The 25,322-nt window shown below is 39.2% G+C and overlaps 2 protein-coding genes across 2 annotated transcripts; one reads left to right on the forward strand and one right to left on the reverse strand.

Moving 5' to 3' along the window:
* Positions 1-3,626: 3,626 nt before the first annotated feature.
* On the forward strand, positions 3,627-5,871 carry LOC121963277 (prostaglandin E2 receptor EP4 subtype-like). The gene is made up of 2 exons (XM_042513590.1): positions 3,627-4,514; positions 5,539-5,871. The coding sequence occupies exons 1-2, from the start codon at positions 3,627-3,629 to the stop codon at positions 5,869-5,871; spliced, it is 1,221 nt and encodes a 406-aa protein (XP_042369524.1).
* Positions 5,872-10,196: 4,325 nt separating this feature from the next.
* Positions 10,197-24,123, reverse strand: slc35e1 (solute carrier family 35 member E1). The gene is made up of 6 exons (XM_042515513.1): positions 23,726-24,123; positions 20,842-20,912; positions 17,101-17,238; positions 15,378-15,503; positions 15,045-15,290; positions 10,197-14,425 (listed from the first exon to the last, which is right to left on the reverse strand). The coding sequence occupies exons 1-6, from the start codon at positions 24,051-24,053 to the stop codon at positions 14,198-14,200; spliced, it is 1,137 nt and encodes a 378-aa protein (XP_042371447.1). The 5' UTR covers positions 24,054-24,123; the 3' UTR covers positions 10,197-14,197.
* Positions 24,124-25,322: the final 1,199 nt, after the last annotated feature.

Here is a 25,322-nt window from a genome sequence, read left to right on the forward strand (position 1 = left end):
ATAGAAAAAGTCTGATCAAATAAAAATGATATCAATACTTTTGCAGTTCTTGTTTTCTAAAATAGTGGGCAAAAGCATGTTTTCCATTTGTGTGGCTTTACATGATGATTCATGTGTTAAGATGAGTGTACAGGTAAGTTTAAAGACAAAAATAAAATATTTATAATGACCTTTTATGGGTATCTTGTGACATGTTCTGTGTTAGTCAGACACTAAATTCTGCGTACACTTTTATAGCCCCAGTCTACTGCAGTGACCACAGACGGAGATAATGCATTTTAAGTGCATTTGCAAGAAATGAATTACCTTTCTGACATTAAAGAAAACTATAAACTGTGCAGGGATGGCTGGTACATCCCATGATTCACTATGAACTGAGGGACATTCCAGTCGGCATTGGAGTTTCCGAGCCCTGGCATCACTTAAGTGGTTTGTTTTTTTAAGAGTCTGCCAGCTCCCTTTTGTCTGCAGCAGGGATGAGCAGCGGTGGTTTACCTCTCAGAGAGGTGTTGTGTTTTGTCTTTTAAGGTCGGCGGGAGACAGACACCCTCAATGCTGCTCCTCACTGTAAACATAAGTCACGCTGTAATGAATGTGCGATGGCTGGAGAGTCAGAGCAGGCTAAGTGCACTGACGGCTCGTGTGTGTTCTCAATGTCCATCAACCCTCTGTTGTTCTTCACCATTTACAGTCATCCCTGTTTGGGACAAAGCTGGAACATAATTTTCCAACCATATATTTATGTGTTTAATCAAACATTCTGCAGCTTTTTCACCAAACCTTTGGCCAGCTCATAAGAACCTTTCCACTTGTTATAAATATTCTTTGTCAGATAGTTTCTTCAAGTGTTGAAGACATAAATAAGAGTCTTTGAAATTAGCACAAAAAAGGTTCCTGGAAAGAGCCTAAAATCAAAGGAGTGATGCAGACCTAACTCATTGTTAGTGGAAGTTTTTAAGTTTATCATCTGCTGTCATCTCAGTAGGGGGTGTAAGTGCTGACACTGTGACCACATTCCCAATCCCCCACACCACACAGACAGAATTAATTTGGAAATGCTACAGAGAAAATATGAGCATGGCTTTTCCGGTCACAGAAATCCCTCTGCCTCAGATGACGTGATTCCATCAGCCAAGGGCACAGGTTTCAAAATATTTTATTCTTGATTTGATTAACTTATCCCACTTTCAAAGCACATGCTCAATTTGATGGATGTGGTTCTTAAAAATGGCTGAACGGTTAGTTTGTCTCAGGTCTGTTTTAAATATACAGTAAATTTGCGGACACAATGCAGGAGCTAGCAGAGCATGACTGTTGAGTCTGAGGTCTTGGTTTGTATACAATTATTATGCAGAGCTTCAAACTAATCGTGATTTATTGGAGAAGTTTGCAGCTTCAATTAAGTTTTGTGCATCATTGCAAATAATGGCAGGTCACAAGCTTTAAAACACAACAGCACAACTCAGCAGCAAGAGGTAAAGACGTGTAAGTAAACTGCTGTGAGTAAATTACACTGGAGTGAAATTTGAGTAAAAAAAACCCACAAAAATCTACAAAAAAACCCTAATAAAATGTTTTAAATGCTCATAACTCATAAAAATGATGAAAAAACCCACTCACATTATGAATACAAAAACAAGATCAACATATTGAAAGGATGCCAGAGGAGGGTCATTAAAGGCCCAAATTACAAAATCATATACACACACACACACACACACACACACATACATACCCACACTCTAAATATTATATACATATATAATGTTTAAACGTAGTGTCTCCTTTACTTTAAATAACCCACAGAAGACACTGTAAAAGGTATTATGTCATAGGTAGACATGAAAAGTGCTCACAAGTGAGATTTAGCAATTTTCTATTGTAAGGAGGAAATTTTCTGGAGAGAGATTTTCTAAAACGTAATTTTGCAAAGCTGTAATGAAACTACTACTACTACCATTCTGCAACTGGATACTGGACTTCCTCACATGCAGACCCCACAGAGTTTGAATTGGCAGTCACACCTCCTCTACATTAGTGCTCAACACTGGAGCCCCCCAGGGCTGTGTGCTCAGCCCCCTCCTGTTCACACTGTACACCCATGACTGCACTCCCACACATCAGGAGAACTCTGTTTTGAAGTATGCAGACGACACCACCATCATTGGCTGTGTTACAAACAACGATGAGAGTTCATACTCGGAGGAAATCAACAATCTTGCAGAGTTGTGCACAGAGAACAACCTACTGCTCAACATCAGTAAAACCAAGGAGCTGATTGTTGATTTTAGTAAGAAGGAGGTAAAGACACACACCCCTGTCTACATCAACGGAGCTGAGGTGGAGCAGGTGAACAGATATAAGTTCCTTGGAATTACCATCACTGAGAACCTATCTTGGTCATCACACATCACCACCCAGGTAAAAAAAGCACAGAAAAGGCTCTGCTTCCTACGGAAACGTAGGAAGGCTAAATTCCAGAGCAAGATCCTGGTTAACTTCTACAGAGGAGCAACAGAGGGCATACTGACTGGAAACATCACCAACTGGCATGGTTCGTGCACGGCCCAGGACAGTAAGGCGCTACAGCGGGTGAATAAAACTGCCTAGAACATCACTGGTTCCCATCTGCAGGGCATCAGTGACCTCAGTGAAGTGAGGTGTCTGCACAGAGCCCAAAAGATGCTGAAAGACAGCAGCTACTCCAGCCAGAGTCCGTTCACCCTGCTGCCATCTGGAAAAAGATACAGAAGTATCCGCTGCCGAACCACCAGACTACAGAGCAGCTTCTTTCCCCAGGCTGTGAGACTCCTTAGCTCATCTCAGCAGGATTTAGGGTCAACTTTAATTTAATTTTTCCTTTAACGACATTTAAGAAAAATGACAAATAAATCTACCTTGTACCTTGTAATTTAGCACTACTTTATTGGAGCAAAAACTTAGAGACCATATTTTAAATCTAGTAAATACAGCACAAACAATTTGTATGACTGGATATTTTTTTAATTTGGAATTTGGGTAAACAATCCCTTGTATAAAAGGTGGAAATGTTTAAACATGACAGGGAAAAATGATAACAGCTCAAAACTTTAACTTTTAGGCACGATGAAAGCATAATTTGGCTATGTTGTTCCTTTTGACACGATTAGGCCAATTTCTTATTACATCCAGAGTCAAAGCTTTCTGATACCAGTACATCAAACTGTTGCATTTATAAGTTTTTGCATCCAAATATGAGTCACGTCTAATTGGGTGAGAAAAGTCTACTGTCTCTGTACAGTATATGATCGGTCTATCTTTCGTCACCCGCCAGTCAAGCTGACCTCCTGACGGGCTGTCGCAACTATTACGCAGGGCTGTGATGACGCAAACATGAGACATGCAGTGGAGAAAGAAAAACAAATCTGTTTGTATATCGCTCAGAGCGAGACCCCATCCATCCATACATCCCGTCAGTCTGCTGGGTGTTTCACTATATTAGAAACAGCCCGCCTCTAAGTTCACAGCTGTGCGCAACGACCTTTGGCTAACTGTATCTGGATTACTGGAAAGCAAAGGGGATGAGACTACCAAAGAAAATACCCCTGCTGACTCCTTATTTTCTGCTACAGGGGGTTAAAAGGGAAATGCACTCCCAAATCCACAACAGACCAAAGGAAATATCGCCAACAAACTCCAGCCTCTGGGTGTATCTGGCGATGGAGAGCCCAAACTTTACGCACGGAAATGTACCCATTAACGAGACGCTGGTTCAGCACTCAAAAGCGACCAGGCTTGAAACAGCAATCGCTTTACCGATTTTTATGTTTGCTGGAGGCGCCATTGGGAATTTGACTGCAATAATCGTCCTTTCAGTTTCACGACAGGAGAGGAAATCTTCAGCCTTCTACACGCTGGTGTGCGGTCTGGCGGTGACAGACCTGCTGGGCACCTGCCTGGCCAGTCCGCTCACCATAGCCAACTACCTGGACCAAAACGTGCTTAAGGGTCATCGTCACGTCTGCGAGTTTCACGCATTTTTGTTGCTGTTTTTCGGGTTAACAGGACTGAGCATCATATGCGCCATGGCAGCGGAGCGGTACCTGGCTATATGCTGCCCGTACACCTACCAGCGATGGGGAGTGGACCGACGCTTTGCGCAAAAGTTCCTTTTCTTCATTTACATCAGTCACATCTTCTTCTGCTGCCTCCCGATGATGGGCATGGCGAGGAGTGAGCTACAGTCGTCCGGCACCTGGTGCTTCATCGAATGGGGGACGCAAAACTCTGTGGCCGCCGCGTACTCCGTCCTGTACGGCGCGGTCAGCCTGTTGCTCATCCTGGGCACCATCGTGCTGAACCTGGCGGTGTGCGGAGCGCTGCTGCTGATGCGGCAGAGGATCGTGCAGCGGCCCGTCACCAGAGGCAGCGTCCGGGAGAGGTGGAGGGCTCTGTCCTCGGCCGCAGAGACGCAGATGATTGCGGTGCTGGTGATGACCTCCGCGGTGGTGCTGGCCTGTTCGGCTCCGTTGGTGGTGAGTCTGTGTGGAACTGTACTTTAGCAGTAAATAGTTAAGGATTATGCATCCATATTGTCTATGCAAATGTATGGAGCAACAAAATCTGAAATTTCTCTTTATTTTTTCACCTTCTAACGAAAACAAAAGGGGAAAACACAGAGTTTACATGTAGCTTTGTTATGTTCTTGGATGTCTTAACTGTATGTTGAATTGGTGATTGAAAAAGTATCCAGAAGTAGCAGTGTAAAACACTCAAAAAAAGTAAAACTCATTCATTCAGAACATGTGAAAGTACAATAAAATGCACTTAAATATAAAAGTATGACTGTTTAATTACTGTTACTTATGAATTATTGTGTAAACAAAATTTTAATGTTGAAGCTGGCATACATGTTTTTGTAAGACAAATGTTTATCTGCAGAGGAACTAGTAACCAAATCTGTCAGATAAACAAAATGGAATAGTATTATAACTGGCATTAAATGGGAGAAAAACCTTTACAAGTAACACAATAATGTGAGTACAGTCAGTAAATGCAGGTTCACCACTCATCTGATATTTTCTCACTGTTGTAATGATTGAGGTATTTATAGTTTACCAAGTCATTTTATACTATAAATTCTATTAACTCTAACCACACAAGATAAACTCTCTAAAATCCAAAAACGTTGTTGATGTCATGACAAGTTTGAGACTTAATTTTAAGACAGAGTAGCTCATGTTCACAAATATTTATTGAACTTTCCTAGGTCATGGGAATTATGTATTGGGAGTCTTAATTTAATTTAGGTGGTATTCTGAATTAAAAACACATCAGTCAAACACATTGGTAACAAGTGATTGAGTGTTCTTGCTCACTTTTTATAAGAATATAAATAGTGATAACCTTGATTTGTGTTGGGAAACCTGGAAAATTATGAAAAAGAGACCATGACCCTGTATATATTTGTAGACATTACAGCATTTTTTATACTCCTATTTACAGGATGAAGATCTGAGCCATATTAACTTTTTTGTATGTTTTCTTTTTCTCCTTAAGATCCGTGTGTTTGCTAACAGCGTCATGCTGCGAAATGACCCCAGTGCTGATCTGGCTGCCATCCGGATAGCCTCTGTTAACCCCATCCTCGACCCCTGGATCTACATCCTCCTCAGGAAATCTCTGTTCCAACGGTTACTCAGCTTATCAAGGCGAGGCAGCAGCACTCGCAGTAGTTCATCTCCTACGACACAAAGGAATCCGTTTTATCCTGGACTCATGAGGGACAGCAACGTGTTCACCCAGCTGATGTGCAATGCAAACATCATAACTCAGCTGCCTGCCAGCATCAAATTCACTGCATACGATGCAGAGGGCCTTCGCCAGACTTAAACCACACTGAAGGTGAGATCGACATCTATGAATATTTGATGCTCTCTCGGGCTGCAAGCAGCTTGATGCAGGGACTTTGTCCCAGAGCTGCTGTCAGTGGGATGAAGACTGTGACGTTTCTGTGGACCCGCAGCTGGACAGTCACAGGACCCTCAAAACTCGTGCAGGATTATTTATTAAATAAAAGTGCTCTGCCTCTGTATGTAACAGCTCCTTAAGTGAGACAGGATGGATGAGCAGAAAACAACTCAGTTGTTGTTACCAAAATGCAACAATAAGACTTTCACTGTGTGCCAATCTGGCTGCCTCCCAACCATCACACCCATATAAAGTCCCTCACCCTCTCACCCTCACATCACCTCCCCCTTAGCTCCTCCCTCCACCAGTCCGTCCTCCACGTCACGTGAATTAAGCTACAGGAAAAGTATACAGCTCCTTCAGTTTGCTGTCCTCACCTGGAGACTGTGCTCATTTGACCTGAGACTCCTGGAAGGTCCAGTGTTATAAGTTTTCCTTTAACCCTTTAACACCTGGAGTGTCATCAGCTTTGTGCTGCATTCAGATGCTGCTCAAAACATTTAAACCTCTGAAACCTGAGAAAATTGGTATGATTTCTTTTAAATACACAGGGAAGAACGCAATGACCAACTCGGCAAGAAATGTCCAGTAAACTGCAAAAAATGTATAAAAGATGCAAAGAAAATGATCTGAAAATAAGATGGGGTGAAAATTAGATATAGAGATAGAGAAAAATGTCAAGAAAACTATAAGGCTAACAATTACAGATTTAAAATGTCACAAAAATACATATTTATTTTATGTTAACCTTCTTTAAGGACATTTTTATCTGTTTGATTTTTTTTTTTTTTTTTACAAATTGTGGGCCAATTTTAGTTTTTGTTGCCGTCTTCCCATGTTTTTGAAAGAATTTCAGCCTGGTTTCAAATGGTTAACAGAGATAACAGTGCATGGACATCAGAAGAGTCGCCTGGTAAAATGCTTAACTATTTTTCTGAGATGTTTTTTTTTTTTGTGATGTCCCAGGAAGTTCAGACCCCCACAATTCTCCCTCAGCTGCAGACATGTCCATGGGGAACCTTTGTGCAGTAAGTTCTGTATCAGGAGAGACACATTAAGCTCAACGAAGCACTTACTACTGATTTATGTTTGTAACAAAAATCTTGGATTGAGCCTTGGTGTCATTGTCTGACAACCGTTTGACAGTTTTAATCTTGAATGGAACTCATGTCGCTGTCGACACAGTTTGTGGTGACAGCTTGGACCCCAGTCGGGGCTTCAGTAATATATTTCACCTTAAGTAATGATTTAAAGTTCCAGTGTGTAGGATTCACAGGCAACTAAAACTTCTCCTGTGTGCCAAGTGTGTAGGAGAACTGTGGTGGCCGACGCAAAAACATGAATGGGACTATTTTCATGCATGAATTATAACTACCTCAGACAAGATTTTGTTTCTGATCTTTTTTTAAATTCCTCTGCAGTTATAAAAAACTTAGGGAAAAAATGTTTTTTAAAGTTGTTTTTTGCATGTCCACTTGGGTGGGCATGAAAAAAAAAAACAGTTATTCTTTAAACAATAAAAATACACTTTTAATGCCGATAAGCTTGCATGTTCACATATGTACCTCATTGCTTCTGTAACACTGCAAATCTCCCCACTGTGGGACTAATAAACAATTATCTTATCTTATCTTATTAAAACCTATTCTAAAAGTGTTCAATGCAATCAATGCAAAAGAAACCTTGCTCCTGACTCTTCAGCCTCTTCCCTCTTTTTCAACTCCTTGTCAAAATATTGTTTTTGCTACAAAAACTAAAAGTTGCATCCTATTAACAAAAATCAATTGATTAGAAACTAAAAAGTCACTGCAGAAGAAAGATTTACAAGAGCAACACAGTTGTAATAGTATTGATTGTATAGTTGAAATATATCCATGGATGCATGGTGTCCAGTTTAATTGACAGATGATCAATCATAATTTCCTCCTAACATAAAATCAATACTTGGGAATTTTAACAGTATTACTATTTAGATGATACCAAATTTTATCTACCTGCAAGGGTCTCCTTCTAATGAATGATTGGTAAGATATTTTTTCACTGCAGAACATTTCATGCACTACATCTTGGTTTTGAGAGATTTGTGTTGCACTTACAACAACAGAACAGTGGGGGCAGTGTGTGGTGTGATGCACCAGGGTCCACTGCTTACACAGAGCTATAGCGTCAAAGCCAATGCTTCATACAAGACAATGGCTTATTAAGAAGCTGTCATCTGTAGTGACCACGATTCATGAAAGCGTTACAGCCAGTGTTTGGTTTGTCCTTTCTGGGACACTGTAGACACAAAGTGGCAGAATCTTTAGAAGAGGACCCACCTCACATGTAGGTATAAACGCCTCACTTTAAGGTAACAAAAACACAACCATTTTTATTTTGGGGTGGTTATAAACTAGTGAAAATATATCTATGAATATTATTTACAATTTCTGCCAAAAGACGCTCCTAAATCCCACAGCTGAACTTTTAAATTTAACCACAGCGATCCTTACAATGCAATAATTACAAATGAAAAGATTCAACTTTATACCTTTTTTGGAGCACATGGCAGCCTCTAGATCACCAGAATTTTTTTTTTTTAAACCCAGCATGTAAGCAGTTAGTAACAGGCTCTATGCTGGTGTCCAGTCTGCAGACTTCATCCGTGTCCCTGCTGAACTTACCTGTTCACTCACTGTCATAAACCGGGAAGAGTGCAGTTTACAGAGTTTCATCCATGCAGGGTGGCAACATCCAGGCATCATGATCGGGAGAGGGCTGGTGACTGAGCTCTACCTGCAGGACTTTCTTTACATGATGTTCCTCACAGAAACTCCTGCAGATTTCTTTCTCTGAACAGGAGACTTTTCCACAGCAGACATTTTGACTAGTCATTGTGGGAAAAGCTCAGGTGAAACGATAACATGAACGATGGCTCAGTTACATTTAGCGTCCTGGTAAGCTACTCCAGTGAGTCAGCATGCACAATACCAGGGCCTCACCTAAGTGGAATGCAGCCATTATTAATGTAATTAAATGCACCTGTGCTTCTCCCACTCTGACCTGTCAAGATGTCTGCCATGAAGAGGCCGAGAACTGACGCACGACAGCCTCTGTTTATAAAAACAAGAGAATAAAAAGGTGATTTCTTCAGGAATATTGTGTACAAAAAAAACTGATCGAGTGTACATGAAATCCATAAAACTCTCAAAAAAACGCTTATTATTTAACCCCTTGAAACCAGAGCAAATTAACTTTCTTTCTTTCAAGAACATGGAAAGATGATGAGCACCTTAACAAGAAATAACACCAAAAAAAAAAAAGATACAAGAAAATTACCTGAAGGAAAAAAAAAGGAAAAAAGAAAAATTAAATAAAAACAAACAAGGAAATAAGCTGAAAAATTAAAGATGTAAAGAAAAAAGTAAGACAATTGTATATATATAAAGTTACAATAATTGTTATTATAGTATTATGGACAGTTTCCCTATTTTTGCTTATTTAAAGCAAATTTTCAGGTCACCTTTTGCTGATCTCTTGCAATTTGCGGCAATTTTTTTGAGAAAGTTGCTCATGTCCTTTTTTCATGTTTTGGAAAGAAATCAACCAATTTACCTAGGTTTGAAAGATTTTAATGTTTGTGGAAGTTATCTGGACGGAGCACAAGAAAACGGATGTCTATCCAGGTTTCAAAGGATGAAATTGATGCTGCATTAAATCTTTTTTGGCCACCAGGTGGCTCCAACTACAAAAGAAAAAGTAGTCTTGTTTCCAAGAGCCTGATGAATATATATTAGGTTTATCATCTACAAGACTTTTTATCTTTGGCTTTGCCTTCTTCAGCTTCGTGAGCTTTCAAAATACTCAACTCTGATCACAAACCACAGTTAATTCATTAAAGCTACACTCCGAGTGAGGACGTTTGCCTCCACGTTATTCTTCCACATCCTGACCATCTTGACAGTGATGTTCACCTTTGAGATGAACCAGTTTCAGCTGGAAAACAGGACTCTTGTTACTTTGATGCCAGGCAGAAAAGAGCAAATTTGTTCTTGGTTTTTGAACCTGAAGGCTACAGGTGCAACATTTAACACCTGTTCTCCTTAAATTACACACACAGTATGGTGCTAATGCAACATGTAAAATTATTATCATTCAAAGTGTGGCTGACAATACTCTTTGAGTTGTCAAATTTCCCTCTTTTCTGCAAAGTTTACACAACAGCATAAAATTCTTATTATTATGTATTAACAAAGGCATTCAATATGTTCAGTAATCCATAATGCATTTATTCCCCCCATTCCCTCAACATTTAAAAATAGCATTTACTAAACATATAAGCAGACAAGACTGTGCATAGCTGCACCTCTGTACACGTTTGTACCTTAACACCATAAATAAAAATCTATAAACGTCATTTAAGTAAAAAGTCCACCTCCAGATCAGTCAAATGCACAAAAACAATAAGTTTTACAAGGTATGTTCCCCTCTCTTCATTCACTGACATTTAAATCCCAGTTAAAAGCTTTACAGGAGTGACCCAACATCCAAATTAACAGTATTCTCCCAGTTCGCTCACTGTGCGAAAACAAACAGCCAGCATGACACGGAAAAACAAAATCACAAGGAAGTTCATTAACTACAACATGTAGTTTATGAACTTTTACATCTTGTCCACCTGCAAACAAGGCCTCCATCCTGTCGTGCATTAGCATACAGAGTTTATACTTATTGCAAATGGCTTTTGGCAACATGAGGAAGAAAAAAACATGAAGAAATCAAAGAGTCTTAAAACATGAGCCACAGTGAGACAAAGGGTTCAGATGTGACTTATTTCTTTCTGCAGGTTGCATGTGAGTATTACATTCTTTATGAAAGGATTGTGCTGTTTCTCTTTGAATTGTCTTGTTTGGATATTGTCGATGTCACACTGCTGTTTATCATGTGAACACATTTCTCAGCTGTAGATAATTTCTTAAAAGTTGCTCCCCAGAACTGGTTGATGGACTTTCCTGTTCTTCATATATCTAATCATGTAGGGGTGCATGATATGTCACATTTTATCTATTGCACCATTTTGACATGCAGAAAAAGCATTTTTTTTTTTTTTGTCATAAAGGCTTATATTGAAATACAGAGTTAAGAAGCTTGCCTTATTTTGATTGTTTCTGAAAGTATTTGAATGATATCTGAATGAATTATATCTCATCTTTAAGCTCCGTTTGGGTCTTCACTGATTTTATAATTATCTGGTGCTTTAGCTGTTACATGGTCCACTTTGCTCTGTAGCCATTTAGTGAATGTGTCTGCTGTTTGATGTTGGGAAGTTAGTATATATGTGGTTTATTCCAGGTGCCTGAAACTGCTGCTTGCAGGAGTTGATGAGATCATAAATATTTAACTACAAATGTGCCACCGTAAAACCAAACACATAGAGCTGCAGAGATGGGTGTAAATTCTCCACTGTTTGGGCATTATGAGCAACTTGTATTAGATTATAATTTAGTGTTAATATAGAGAATGTTGGTGAAGTTTTAAGGTTGACTAAAAACAGAACATAAAAACTACCTTTATGAAATCTATCATTTTAATCGATGCTGACTCTGAGGTTCTCAATATTGTGATCTTTTGAGGCTGCAGTTTGTGGTGATAAAATGAATGAATGTCTGATATTTGTACTAAGTTTCAATCTAACGCAGTACACCACCACAAAGTACAGCCTCAAAGTGTAACATTGTCAACACACTAAGAACTACAGCAGCAGTCATAACAGAAAAACACATTTAAATAAAGTAGTATTTTCTCCCAGACTGCTGAAATCCATTACATGACATCAAACAGGTGTTTTCTGGTTGATCAGTGTAACACAGAAGGTGGAGACTTCCCTCCCTGCTGAAGAAAAACAGAGCAGCTGCAGGTTCCCAGGATCCCAAAAACTACGTCAGCTACAAACTATCTCAACACTAAGAGCTGGTTTTCTATAAAAAAAAATCAAAAACTGGACAATTATTGATACTAGTTTGTCTGTGGGAAGCCCAGAGCGCACCAACCCCACAGAGCTCTTTTGGGGGGTTTCTCCAGACTAAATACTGTGACAGTGTTTTTAATTTGTCACAGAAGACAAACACTGTACCCTACAAACCATATTATTAGAATATAACCACATTATTCCCATATCCACATCTACCAGGGGCTACAACTGAAATAAAACAAGCTCACGGGCTACAACTGGCACTTTTACAAAAATGCAATTAACGTGCATTGACTCTACAAAATAAATGAGCAGAAATATTTTGATTTTAGATGCTGACACATGTGCATCATCAAAAAAAACATAAAAAGCATTAAAACATCATATTGCTGCAGTGAGATGCTCAGTGTGCATCTAAGATCCTGCAAGGAGAAAAACAAGTGACTGGTTTTTACGAAATTAAACTGTTCTTCAAACAGTAAAAAAAGGCTTTTCATTAATAAATGATTAGTTGCAAACATTGTCAATGAATAACACTAATCAGACCTCTGTCCAGCTAAAGTTACAGTTGAATCTTTAAATGCGCACATCAAACCAGTGATTTCATGCATGTCTCATTTTGAATATGTCCGGTGACTGTCTGACACCAATTTTACAAATAATGCTTTAAATTAAAACACCAGGTCTTCAAAGTCATTTGACAGTCACAACCTGCATAACACATTTAGATGTTTCATGATGTGCAAACTCAAACCGCGCCTCTGTTTAAAAAACATAATCGCGACAGAGCAGCTTTGGTTCAGGCTGACAAAAATCGTCTGACATGAGACAAAATCTCACTCTGCCTGAGAAGCTTTGCAGATCAATAAATACCAATCATCAATTTAAAACAGAACTATGCATTGTTTTTAATCGATTCAAACTATTACAGCAAAAGAATTCATTTTAGCATCTCTATTATAGTTTACATGGTTAGAACCCCTAAGAATGATGAAACATTAGCATCCTTACAGCGTGTAAACAGAAAAGATGCTTTGTTTTGGTAAATCTAATTGAACTTTTTACATTTACGCTTCATGACGAACAAACTTATTTATTATTTTGGGGAAGGTCTGTGGGAGGTCACTGACTGTTCTGGGTGACAGAACTGGTCTCACTCTGAAAGATTATCTCAGGTTAAAGACAAGGCGGCTTTGAGTGTGTTTAGGTGTTTGTCTCTGATTGTGGCATCTAAACACTTGCTGACAGTAGGTGTGAATTTTTACTGAACTGACTGAGCAAAACTTTTATGACCATCAGTTTCTTGCAGACATAATGAACGGATTTTTGAATTTTTTTTATTTAGTCATTTTTCTTCATCAGGCACTGGTAATTTCGTGAGTGCAGTCAGTTTCATATCTACACTTAACACTGACACCAGACAGAGTCTGCAGCGGTGCTTTGAACTAAAGTAGCCAATTTAGTTTAAAACCTAAATGTGAATGGTATACTATGCAGGAATTGCCAGTTACTGTTTGTAACTGCTAAGCTTTTCTGCTCGTTATACTTGCGTTTTTTCAGGTACTGTGTGCGGCATTTCCGTAACTTCCTATTTATAAAGTCCTGGTCTCACCTGCACACTGCCCAGGAACATCCCTAACACAGCCTAATAAGGAGAAAACAAGAAAGTACAGGCAAAGGGCAGAGTCTCTGCAGGTAAATACACTTACTTATGTTTGAGTCTATACATTGCTTTTTGGAAAATCCTGCATAGTATACCTTTAAGACCTTCCACTGAGATGTGTCTGTTACAAATATAAACATGACTGTTCATATTAAATAATTACAGCTGACATCCTTCCCTCTAAAAGTGAAGAAAAAAACCCAAAGATATTATGGCTGGCTGTGAAAACAGAACTCTTTCAGACACTTCTAGACAGTGAGGTGCAAATTATTCATGAACTACCTTTTACGTGTCCACCTGCTGTGCACAATTCTGTATCTGGACAACATGCCTCAATCCGTCACCAAAATGTCTGACAACCGTTGATTTAAGTTTTGTTTCCTCTCAGACCATCCCGTACAGTCTGTACCAAACAAATAAATATATGACACACAGCAAAGCCGTCAGAAAGAAAAGTTCAGACAGGGAGGAGCGTGGGAGAGGTCCCGTCACTGGCCATCTCATTCTTCTTATCCACAACAAACAGCACTTGCCTTCAGTCTCATGTTTGGAGCGAGGCTGCGTCCCGCTGCTGGGGGGCGGCTACACACAGCAATGTCTATGACGGCCACCCAGAGCGAGGACAGATTCCTCCTTTACACCACGTACTGGTGGTTGCTGCTGTAGTTTGTCGTGTAGGCCTGCCGGCTGTACTGGAAGTGGTCGGTCAGCACGTTGTTCCAGCTGTGCTGCTGCTCTGAGCCGTGGGAGAAAGGCACTGACCCGTTGGCCTGGATCTTCTCCAGCGCCGGGTTGTCAAAGGACATCAGGTCCTGCTTGGTGCTTGGCAGCAGCTTCTTCTCTTTGTTAGCGTCATACTTGGCCTGTTGGCGAGGAGAAGGGCAAATGGATTGAAATCAATGAGTGTCTTTGGAGCTGGTTCCCTGGCATCGCATTGTGGCTCCCCAATTATTCTTAATAGTTTGCGTGGGTCAAACATGCCCACAAAAAGGATAAACAAAGTGTAACTTGACTTTACTATTTACATTAACGTCAGTGGAATACAGACACAAGTTGGATGGAGAATTACAGAAATAGAAAGTTGCTTTTAGGCAGAGTACCAAGCATTTTATGATTTAGCAGAGTGCAACTGTAAATGTAAAAAAACGCTGGCAAAGCACATATAGACTGCACACTTTATATAGAGCACATAGTGGCAGCTGGTTGCCATTGAAAAGAATGCATTATTATTATTTTATTCTTACCATAAAATAAAGCCAAAGCAGAACTTTTTAAAAAAATAACAAGTATAGACTGCAGGATGAATCAGTGTTTGCAAACACCCATAAATTGGACCAGTATCTTCTGATTTTAGCTTGTCAAATGAACATCAGCGCTGGTGTAATTGGCTGATGAAGAGTTTTCAATAAAAAAAGGATCAATCGAAGGTTTAATTGTTTTTTGTCCTCTCGCTCTTCCATCCAATTCGTCGTGGTGACTCACCTTGTTGTAGAGGAAGACCCCGACTATGGCTGTCATCATACCCAGGACGTTTGTGAGGGTGACCGGATTGCGCAGCATTAGCAGTGAGATGCTAATGACCATGATCCTCTTGGTGGCGTTGGCGACGGCGTAGCTGAGTGGGCTGACAAGGTTCAGTACGCTGAAGGCGATGACGTTCTGAGCAAAGTTGCAAAAACCGCTGATGAGCAGGAGGATGAAGGTACTCGTCCATCCTGAGATGTCCGTCTGTGAGGAGAGCAGTGAGGTCAGGCCACGTTAAGCCAGATGCTGCTGGAAGCTACCAAAAATAAAACAACTTTTGCTGCTACTTACCAGGTCTCCATTAACAAGAAACACAGAGAGATCCACCAGAACCCAGGTGGGCAGCATGAAGATAACTGCATTGAAGCCCAGGACGTTTAGCAGTCTCAAGTGGTGGACTCTTGTGTCCCGCAACACCTTTAAAAAAGGAAAAATAGGTCAGTTACAGACCAAAAAGGAATCAGAAACCAGGCAGAGAGTGATGTAAAGTCTTGGCTCTTTCCCTGTTTCGATACCTTCTGTTGTCCTCTACACATTTGAACATGATCAAATCAAATCAAAGTAAAATAATTTTTTAAGTGATATCAAGACACTGATTCTACTTCTGCTAAAAAAAAAAAAATACACATGACATGGGGATTGGACACGGTCTCTGCTCCTTAAAAACAATAGCGCATCCCTTGAAACCTTAAAAAAAAAAGCCTGTTTGGTGAGAGTGGAGTCATTTTAAACCTTGGTTTAAGTTTCCTCATTTGTTTTAAACTCTAATAATTGTGTCCAAAACCTGATGATTTTGTTGTGGAGTTGCCAAAAGCTGAACTTGTGGTAAAAAAAGAAAATCCCAGTGAAATTGTGGGTATGATTTGCATGAAAATGTAGCAGTCAGAGATGGAAATATTTCAATTTTTACTGTTTCATTTTGATGCTTTTGAGAGAATATGTTCATTGCATCGTTGTGGTTTATCAGTACATCAACCATCTTGTGACTGGATTCACCTAAATTCAGTATGAAGAGGATTGATTCCCCCTTCAGTCCTCCTTCCCCTCCTTTGTGTGTTGACTGACTTCTCCAGTTATTCTTAAATGAACATGTAATACCGTTTACGATATCAAAGCTCAATGTAAGTTTAAAGGGATCTAAACAACACAAACTTCCCACTGCCTGAAGCATACATATATGGTGATTTTAGACCTGTCATCATGACAAGGTAGATAGAGGAAGGTAGAGCAGGTCGTAATTTAAATCCCAAACTCCTCCTGTTTGTGTACTGAGTGTCCTTAGGCAAGACACTAAGCCTGAAGTTGCCACCTTCGGTGTATGAATATATATATATAATATATATATATGAATATATGACACAATCACAGTGGTGAGGTCATTTTTTTTGGCTGATTTAACAATTGCTTCTAAAAATGCACTGTTTTGGCTCTGATGCATACTCTCTGTCTGCAGTCACTACTGCAGCCTTGCTCATTGTCCCCGCCCAATGTACACATCTGAGTAGTTACACATCACGAGTAACAGCCTCTCGACACTGACGGTTGCTGAGCCACAGATCGCAAAGACAGAGACTCTGAGTTGAATGCAAGACAGCAGATATTACTGAAGTTGTAACAAAAATTACAGTCTATTACACTAAATTTGCAAAAACTGACCACTTTTCACATTCTGTGTGAGAGGTGTGACCAGATCATCATAGATTCTAAAAACGTATGTTGCTTTTTAATATCAGCAAGAATAAAAAATTCATACCGTCACAGTCCTTGCACATACAAGTACATTTGTATTTATGAACACAATAATTAACCATGACAGCAACAATTAGATACACCGTGCCTAAAGCTGAAAGGAAAAACACACGTTGGTGATTATAGTTACTTTAGTGGCCATTTGTGAAATCCAGTTGCTCTTCCTGATTTTTTTCAACGCAAAACCACTTCTCTTTTCTAATCGCATTTTTACAACCCCCCTCTACCACCCTGCTCATCGTGAGGCAGGAGAAAAACGAGTTACCTTTTTGGAGAAGATGTTTTGCAGAGAGAAGCAGAGCGTGGCAGCCAGGGCGCTGATTAGTCCTGAGAGATCAAAGGACAGCTCAGTCGCTGTGGCCAGCAGCACTCCTCCGATGATGGGGATGAGCGATATGTACACCTATGATAAAGACCACACAGAGACACAAGACAGAGTCAGCAGAAACCAAGAAAAACAACACTATAGCAGTTTATAACCAGTGCAGCAAAGCTGCTGCATCAATGAGTGTTTCCCATGTGACTCAAATCTCTGGATTTTGGACTGTTGGTTAAACTAAGTAAAAGCATTATGAAAACACTACAGCGGGCTACAGGAAATTGTAACAGACATTTTTTCCTGTTTATAGACAAAACAATCACTAAAGAAAATAATATAATTAATCTTTAATGAAAGTAATTGCTAGTTGGATAAGTACTAAAATGAGTAAGAATCTGATTGGCCTGATGCTGCCTCTCATTTGTTTAGCGAGCAAAGTTAAGCATTGCTAAAACATCAACAAATCATCTGAGTACAGAAGAGGAAAGGACTCAAGCACAGATTGATTTGAGACGTTTAACTGAACAAACAAACATTTCAACACCACTGTGTCTTCATCAGTCAGAGTCTCTGAGCCTCTTTTCCCCTGAAAGTTCTTTGTCCTTGAACTGAGGCTCCTGATTTAGCCACATGCTGCTGAAAGCTGCACAGTGAACCCTGTTTCATTACCACAGTCACGTTGACAGGCTAGTAAGAGCACTAAAATGAGTTTTTGCACAAAAAAAATGTAAGGTAACGTTTCCAACAATCCTCTAAGCCTAAAATCAAATGCACAGACACAATTTAACCTCCCGAAGAAACCCAAAATAAATAACTTAATAATACTTTTGCTGTAAACTCTGCAAAACTGCACAAAGCACAAAACTCTAAAAGGATGTTAAAATGATGAGAAAACATTGTCACGCCTTTAGCTGCAGCTGGGCATACTTTCATTTATCTGAGATCACCCCGTTGGAGACAACACCACATGGACTGAAACGACCTCTTCATTTGCATCTTGAAATGGATCATTTGATCATGTTGGATCATGAGAAATGATAGAGACATGCAGTTCTTATGAAACCCACTTGCACACCCACTCTCCTCCCCTAATCCAAACATAGAGTAAAACTGAGAAAACACTGCACACAGTGATTATTGTGCAATTCCAGTTTACTGCCATCAGAAGATCCAGCTGCCCTCAGCTTAACTGTCCACGTAAATTGCATTATACTAAGGCTGAAACTGCATATCGTATTGCCTATTAATGACTGAAACGTTTAATCAACAATCAAAATAGTTGCCAATTAATTTTCTTTCAATTAACTTATCTTTGCAGCTCTTTCTCATACGTGCAAAAAATAAAATAAAACACAGAAACATAAGCAACAAAAACGAAAAACTCAAAGAGCAGTAGTTAGAAGAGGTTGTAAAAGAAAAGGTAAAACAGGAAGGAGTTCCCATTGCGGGTGGACTGTGTGCATTTAATTGGCTCAACGCCAAAACTGTACACTGTGCTCATAAGCCAGCTCTCTTAATTTGTTGGTTGATGATTAAACATTTCAACAGGATGTATCCAGCGCAGCTCCAGGGGAACAAAATTATCTTCTGCTAACACACTGAACATGCTGTTTTGTTGAAACCCTAATAAATTAAGAGAGACTTCATCTATTTTGGCAGAGGCCTACGTATCCGTCCCCATTTCGAGTTTCATGATTTTCATTCATCCTGAAGGCTTTCTGCAAGAAAAGGGAAAAGCTGGCGATTCATTCAAGTGCATTTGAAGAGGGTTCTGGTAAATCATAACTTCTTTTTAGAACTACTGTCTCCACTTTATTCGGCACACTTGTGCATTATAATGCTGTTCAATACAACTGTTCTACCATAAAGTGCACTTGTTTTTTTACACTGTTGTTCAAGTGTTACTAAAGAAGCCATGGAGTATATGTTCTATAGTCTGTGTTTGAACAAAGCTGAGTCAAGTGTAAACAATAAACTGAGGTATTTCAATTAAGGTTTTTTTCATTCTTTCAGATGTTTTGCCTTAAATAACCCGGGCACGTTGTTTGTATTGTAATGTTCTTGTCTGTTTATATCCCGTGTATTATCTGCTCTGTGTTTATTTGTATAGACAGTAAAAACTTATTTCCTTCATAGAGTGTGCATCTTATGTGTTTCAAACAACCTGAAGTTCTTGGGTGCAGTACAGTAAGGCCTGCTGTTTCACAAACAGGATCTCTGCACACACACAGTCACACGTCATTAACACCTACATTCCCTGTGGACCCAGCCTGTCTGACTACTGAACTGTCAACTGTAAAAGTAAACATGACAAGCTAATGTTAGACACAAAGGTCTCGTTATTTAAATCTGGCAAACCTGGACTGTAAAATGTCCCACTATCAGGATGAGAAATTAATATGCATTATCCCAAATAGTCATATGTTGTAAACCAATATTTTGGCCTCCAATCCTGATTCTTTCACACTAAGAAATGACAGATATTGACTTAAAAAAAATCTTCACTGAGATTTGATTTGTCTAACAAAACAACAAGTGCAAAGTACACTCTACTAAGACTGAGCTACATTTTGGCAAGTAAAGCAGATGACAATTTTTAGTTGGACAGATGAAAAGGTAACTGTGCATGGAGACAATAGATATTTCCCCTTGAATGGTTTTGTATAATACAGTATTTTGCATAGCGCTCTGTTATGCTTTGTATAATATATATGGAGGGAGGCGTATCGAGACTAATTTAGACGTTGCAAGGTTTCAATTTATGTTTTGGTTCATCTACAGAGCGAACAAGCCAAGATGAGCCAGGGTGTTTATGGCTGAGTAGTAACTGTGGAGCTGAAACGATTCGTCTAGTGATCAATCTGTCATTGACTGAAAATTAAGTCCAGTGTGTAGGATTGTGGCCTTTTTTTAAAAAACTATTATTTTTTTTTTACATTTCATAGACCAACAGATTGATTAACATAGAAAATGGTAAACTTTGAGCTAATTTGTATGCAGCCGCATGATCATGTTATTTCACAAACTGTTGTGAATAAAATTGTGATTAAAGAAAAACAGAAATACTTAGAGGTTTTGTTTTATGTGTGAATAAGTTGTGTTTAATATCATGCTGACGTAATACTTGTATTTGTTCTCCGGGATATACGTAATCCCGTTTCTTGATCTAGTGTAAACATCTAGTATAAATAAATCCCTCCTGTGTTTTCCTAGGCTCTTGGATTTATTTTTAACAAGTAGTGTGTGCACTCAACAGGTGTTTTGTCCTCTAAACACATTACACCTTTGAGCCACAAAATTTGAGATTGTTTTCCTTTATAGTACTCTGCTCCCTGCTCTGGAAATGTTCAACCACATGAGCTTTTCCACACCAAAATACTTTGCATGAATTAAATCAACCTTTCAAAGTCATACATGAACACAAACCCAGGTGGCACCTGTTATATGAAAAGTTGTGAGTGAATTTGAGGATTCAACAGGTGAATTTGGACGGCTGATGTAAATAAAAAGTTTCCCTCTCTGACCTCCGACCCCTCTCCCACAGAAAATCTTTTTAACTTCAGGGACAAAAGCCCCCGCATAGGGCCGTAATACGAGATGCCGTACAGGCGCAGGACTGTGCCACATCACCACTGCCGAGTCTCAAACAGAGCACGCCTTGTGCCTTGTTTGTCTTAACCTACTCACCTTTGTGGTTTGCTTCTCCCTCATGATAATTCTTGATAACAGAACAACCCATATTGGCATTGTGGCTTTGACTGTGGAAGAAAAAAAAAGTACACTGTCAGCTTGGAAGGTATAACAATCAGTTTGTTTACTTGCCAATTAACAGCAGCAGGTAGAGAGTACAAATCATACAGTATTCCTACATCAGAGCCAGGGGTGTGTCAAACACATCTTGATTGTACTGCGTCACTGAGTGGCGTACAACCAGTTTTATACTGGTGTGTGTTACCAACAATTAGAGTTTTACGCAAGATTTGACCCCAACCCTTTTAATAAATGTGCTAAAGTTAGACTACAAAAAGTCATCAAAACTATCCAGCACTGTTGAAACAACCATCCACAACAACAGACCAGTTAAAGTAAAGCAACATATATACTTAAAAGAGAGACTGAGAGATTTAACGGACATGGCAGGTGTTACTCTTAAGTGTGTCCATGGACCATCACAGTTCCTTGAAATAGCTTGATGGAGGTCAAAACAGGCAAAGAATAGTTTCTTTTACAGTCTGTGTACTTCAAATTAAAGTTAGGACAAACTATTAAAGGGTTAGGAGGACTATTCATATCATGATTTTATAATTCTCTCAGTTACCTGTTTATTTGGTACATCTAGCTAAAATGATGCAGTAAATACAAGTGGTAATGATTCACCTTTATGGTCATTTTGGACACTGTGATTAGATGGTTGTGTTATTTTCTCCACTTGATTTCTATCAATGAGAGTTCAATTCACATGAGAAACCCCCCTCTCACCAATACTCCAATAATACAATAAAGTTTAACTGCACCACAAAATAATCAAAGTTGAATTGACTCTTCCTTAAAGCAGTCTCAACTAAATCTGAACAATAAGACCAGGACGGCAGGACGAATTACAGGATTGTTGCGTTAGACCCACAACTGAGAGTACATTTTTACTGGCAAAGCTAACTCGCTGTGAGTGGCTTCACAAATACTGATGGAAACTGATGGAATATATCTACATGTTTTAGCAAGTAAAACCAGTTGAGAGTATCACCCACAAAGACAAAAGCAATAACACTATATCAATATGGCAGCAATGGCTCCTAAATTATGTACAAAGGCCATAAGAAGACTTTAAATTGTTGTAAAAGAGGTGCTGCTTAAAACTTTCTCACCTGGGCTTTACTAAACACTGAGTTGCCACTTTATTTGACCTAATGCAACAGCACTGCAATAAATACTTGGAAGTAAGTGGTTAACAGGACGTCATAACCTGCAAAAATGTGCCATTTTAAGTTTACTGACTTCTAAGACAAGTTCAGAGAGATCAGTAGATGTTGGGAGGACTGTTTTAAACACAGGTTTCAGTCAGAAGAAATTTAAAGGAGTCTTAACAACAGCTCTACCATAAATCCTACTGTCATGAAGGCTGTTAAGGTTAAAAAAAATGTTTTACCCTATATACCCTAGACACCCTTATGGTAATTTTGGAGGATGTTTCCTTATTTTACTAATAAATGTTCTTTACCCCTCAGCAACAGTAAATTGCTTAGATCCATGTCAGACTCCAACCTACTTCTCCCAACTGGGGGCATCCTGACTGACATCTTTGTTTTTTAAGATCCTCCTCCTTGTACACAAAGCTCTAAATAGCCTTGGACCAAGCAACAACGCTATCTCCCTTGTCAACTATGCACCTTCACAAACACTGTCATCATCTGCTGCTGGTTTATTGGACACTCAAAAGAAAATTGGGGATGCAGCCTTTTGTCAATTACGTGCCAAAGCTATGGAACACACTATGTACATGGAGAAGCAAGCTCACAAAAATAATTTTAAAAGAAAGCAAAAAAACTACATCTGTTCACTGTAGCCTTTGACGAGATCTGACTTTCTAAAACTCTTCTTTGTACACTTATGTAGATAGATAGATAGAATGAAGAGAACGTGCACCATGCATTAAAACACCAAAGAAGTCAGAACAAAATGGCCTTTTAAGACTTAAGTCCATAAATAGTGTAAACATGAATCATAAAACCATAACAAAAGATAGCTTAATCAATCAATATTGAGTTTTGGGCATGCCTTGAATGTAACCTTGTGTAAATCTTACATTGTCTGGCCAAGAGAGATTAAGACTTGCTAAGTGGAAACGGAAGTCACACTAAATACTTGCAACTTCAGCCTACATCAGTTATTTTATTCTGAAATATTTGAGTTTTAGTGCTGTATACTTATTTCCTCTAATTTTTGGATTGGATCTCTGTTTCAAGAGACTACTGAGAAATAAATATGTATGATCATTATTGCCTTTCATAAATAAAATTAGAGGTGGTTTAATACTTTTACACAATACTGAAAGTATACCTGCTAAAGTGGCAACTGAGTGTAACTTACATACGACAGTCAGTTAGCGTTATTTAATTTCACAGCTGGTAACCTAATAATGAAGAAAACAGTGTTTCTCAGGGAAAAAATGAGTCACACAGGGAGCTGTGATGTGATTTAAAGTCTGAGATCAAAGTTAGAGAAGCAACACGGAGCAGGTTCAGTGATGGACCCTCCCCCCCTGACGTCGCCTTAATTAAGTTGGCTACCAAGCTAACAGTAGCGGGTTAGTTTTCTTAAATGGAGCCTAAAGCTGACCAATTTGTAGTCAGCGGACCCACAGTAACTTAATACATTTATAAAAGCCCTTCAGTTCACGACCTCCATAACGCCAAACTAACCCAGGGCCCACAGGCTGGTTCAATGTCGGTGTCGCCGAGTTGTCCTGCGTTAGCCGCGAAGCTAACATCAGCTGACGGTAACAGACACATCATCAAGTTACCCAGGTGGCCTCGTGCTAGTACCCAAATTAACCCAAATCCGCTGTACTCACCCGTGTGCGCATATGAAACGGGTACTTTCCATATGCTGAAGTGTGCCGACACGGATGCAAAGTATTTTCCGAAAGCTAGAGGCAGTATGTACCACCGGTAGTACCTGCTCGGCAGTTCTGTTTTGGGGACTCCCCATGCCCGCAACAGCGGCGGGAGGAAGACGACGATAGAGATAATATGAAACAGAGAGACCGTGACCGGGTACGGGAATCCATTTAGGATAATTTTGTTCACGATGTTGCCCCCCGAGCTGACCGTGTACCAGCCCACACACAGGAAAATTATCCGGATCCCTTCCCTAACAGGGGGCCGGTCCGCCGTAGCCATCTTCCAGCGCGGAGTGACGAGTCATCGGCGGTGTGTGTCTGGCTGAATCGGGGGAGGGAAGCGCTGCTCCGCCGTCAGAGCTCCGGTGATGGAGGGCACGCACAGCTTCCGGTCACTGGTTTCAAAATAAAAGACATTCACGGACATGCGGTTTAAAAATGGAGCTGCACTTAACTGTTTGGCGCATTTTACATAATTTTCATTCTTCATTTTTTAAAAATAATTGTTGTGTTCATGCACACCGCATACATTTTGGCAAGATTATGTAAATTTGTTTACTCTTTGAAGTTCAAGCTCAGCTCCTACAATAAGTCTGAAATACACTGCGTAAACAAAAATGTTACAGTCATACTGTTCAGTGCAAACACTGTCCCATTGAAACCAATTCAAACAATGCAATTGAAATTCAAAAAATTTCAAAATGCAATTTTGATCCCACAGTCACCAAAACATGTGTTGCAATATTTCTGGGTATCATTCTGGGATTTTGTCTCGGAATTTGCAATTTTTACTATTTTCCACCTGATTACATCATTTTTTACCACATGTGGCATATGGAGAAATTTCCACTAGGTGCAGTGTCACAATCAATGTTGCTGCTAATCATTGACATATCTTAGGCTGTGATAATTTTTTTTTTTTTTTAAATCTACTTTGCATGTAGTATAGTCATTCATCTAAAGCATAGCAGCATCATGACAAAAACTGCCATTTAAAGGGTTGAAATTGTACTTGGTATTTATGATTAGGACTGATGTTGGTTAAAAAAATAAACTTATTGAAAGTAGAAACTCATGTTAATGTGTCATATTTTTTTCAAGCTTGAATTTGAAAAGCGCATTTTGCAGGCAGAGCGACAGAGTGTGTGTAATATTACAACCGTCTCTAAGGGTTAAAATGCATGATTTGGGAATTTGAATATATCGGTATTGCTCTAGTTTTATTAATAGTGATTCAACCTATAAATTCACCAATATAGATGAAAACACCTAAGTGTTTAGAATTAAACAAACAGAAACACATCATGAAAAAACTAATAATATGAATAAATAGCCAAAATAAATAACTATCAAATTTTCGCATTTTCAAAAAGCTCCAGCATTTTTAAAAATTCTAAATATCCCTTTCCTGATTTTTTTTTTACTTCGCCATTTTGTTAATATACATAATCATAAGGATACAGACTAAGTGATGTTTTTTTCAAATTCATCTTACACCTTATCTTTTTAGTTTGTTTTTTTCAATTATAGCTGACTGTTTTATTTTTAG

This window comes from Plectropomus leopardus, chromosome 3, assembly GCF_008729295.1.
Source record: "Plectropomus leopardus isolate mb chromosome 3, YSFRI_Pleo_2.0, whole genome shotgun sequence".
Lineage (NCBI taxonomy): Eukaryota > Metazoa > Chordata > Actinopteri > Perciformes > Serranidae > Plectropomus > Plectropomus leopardus.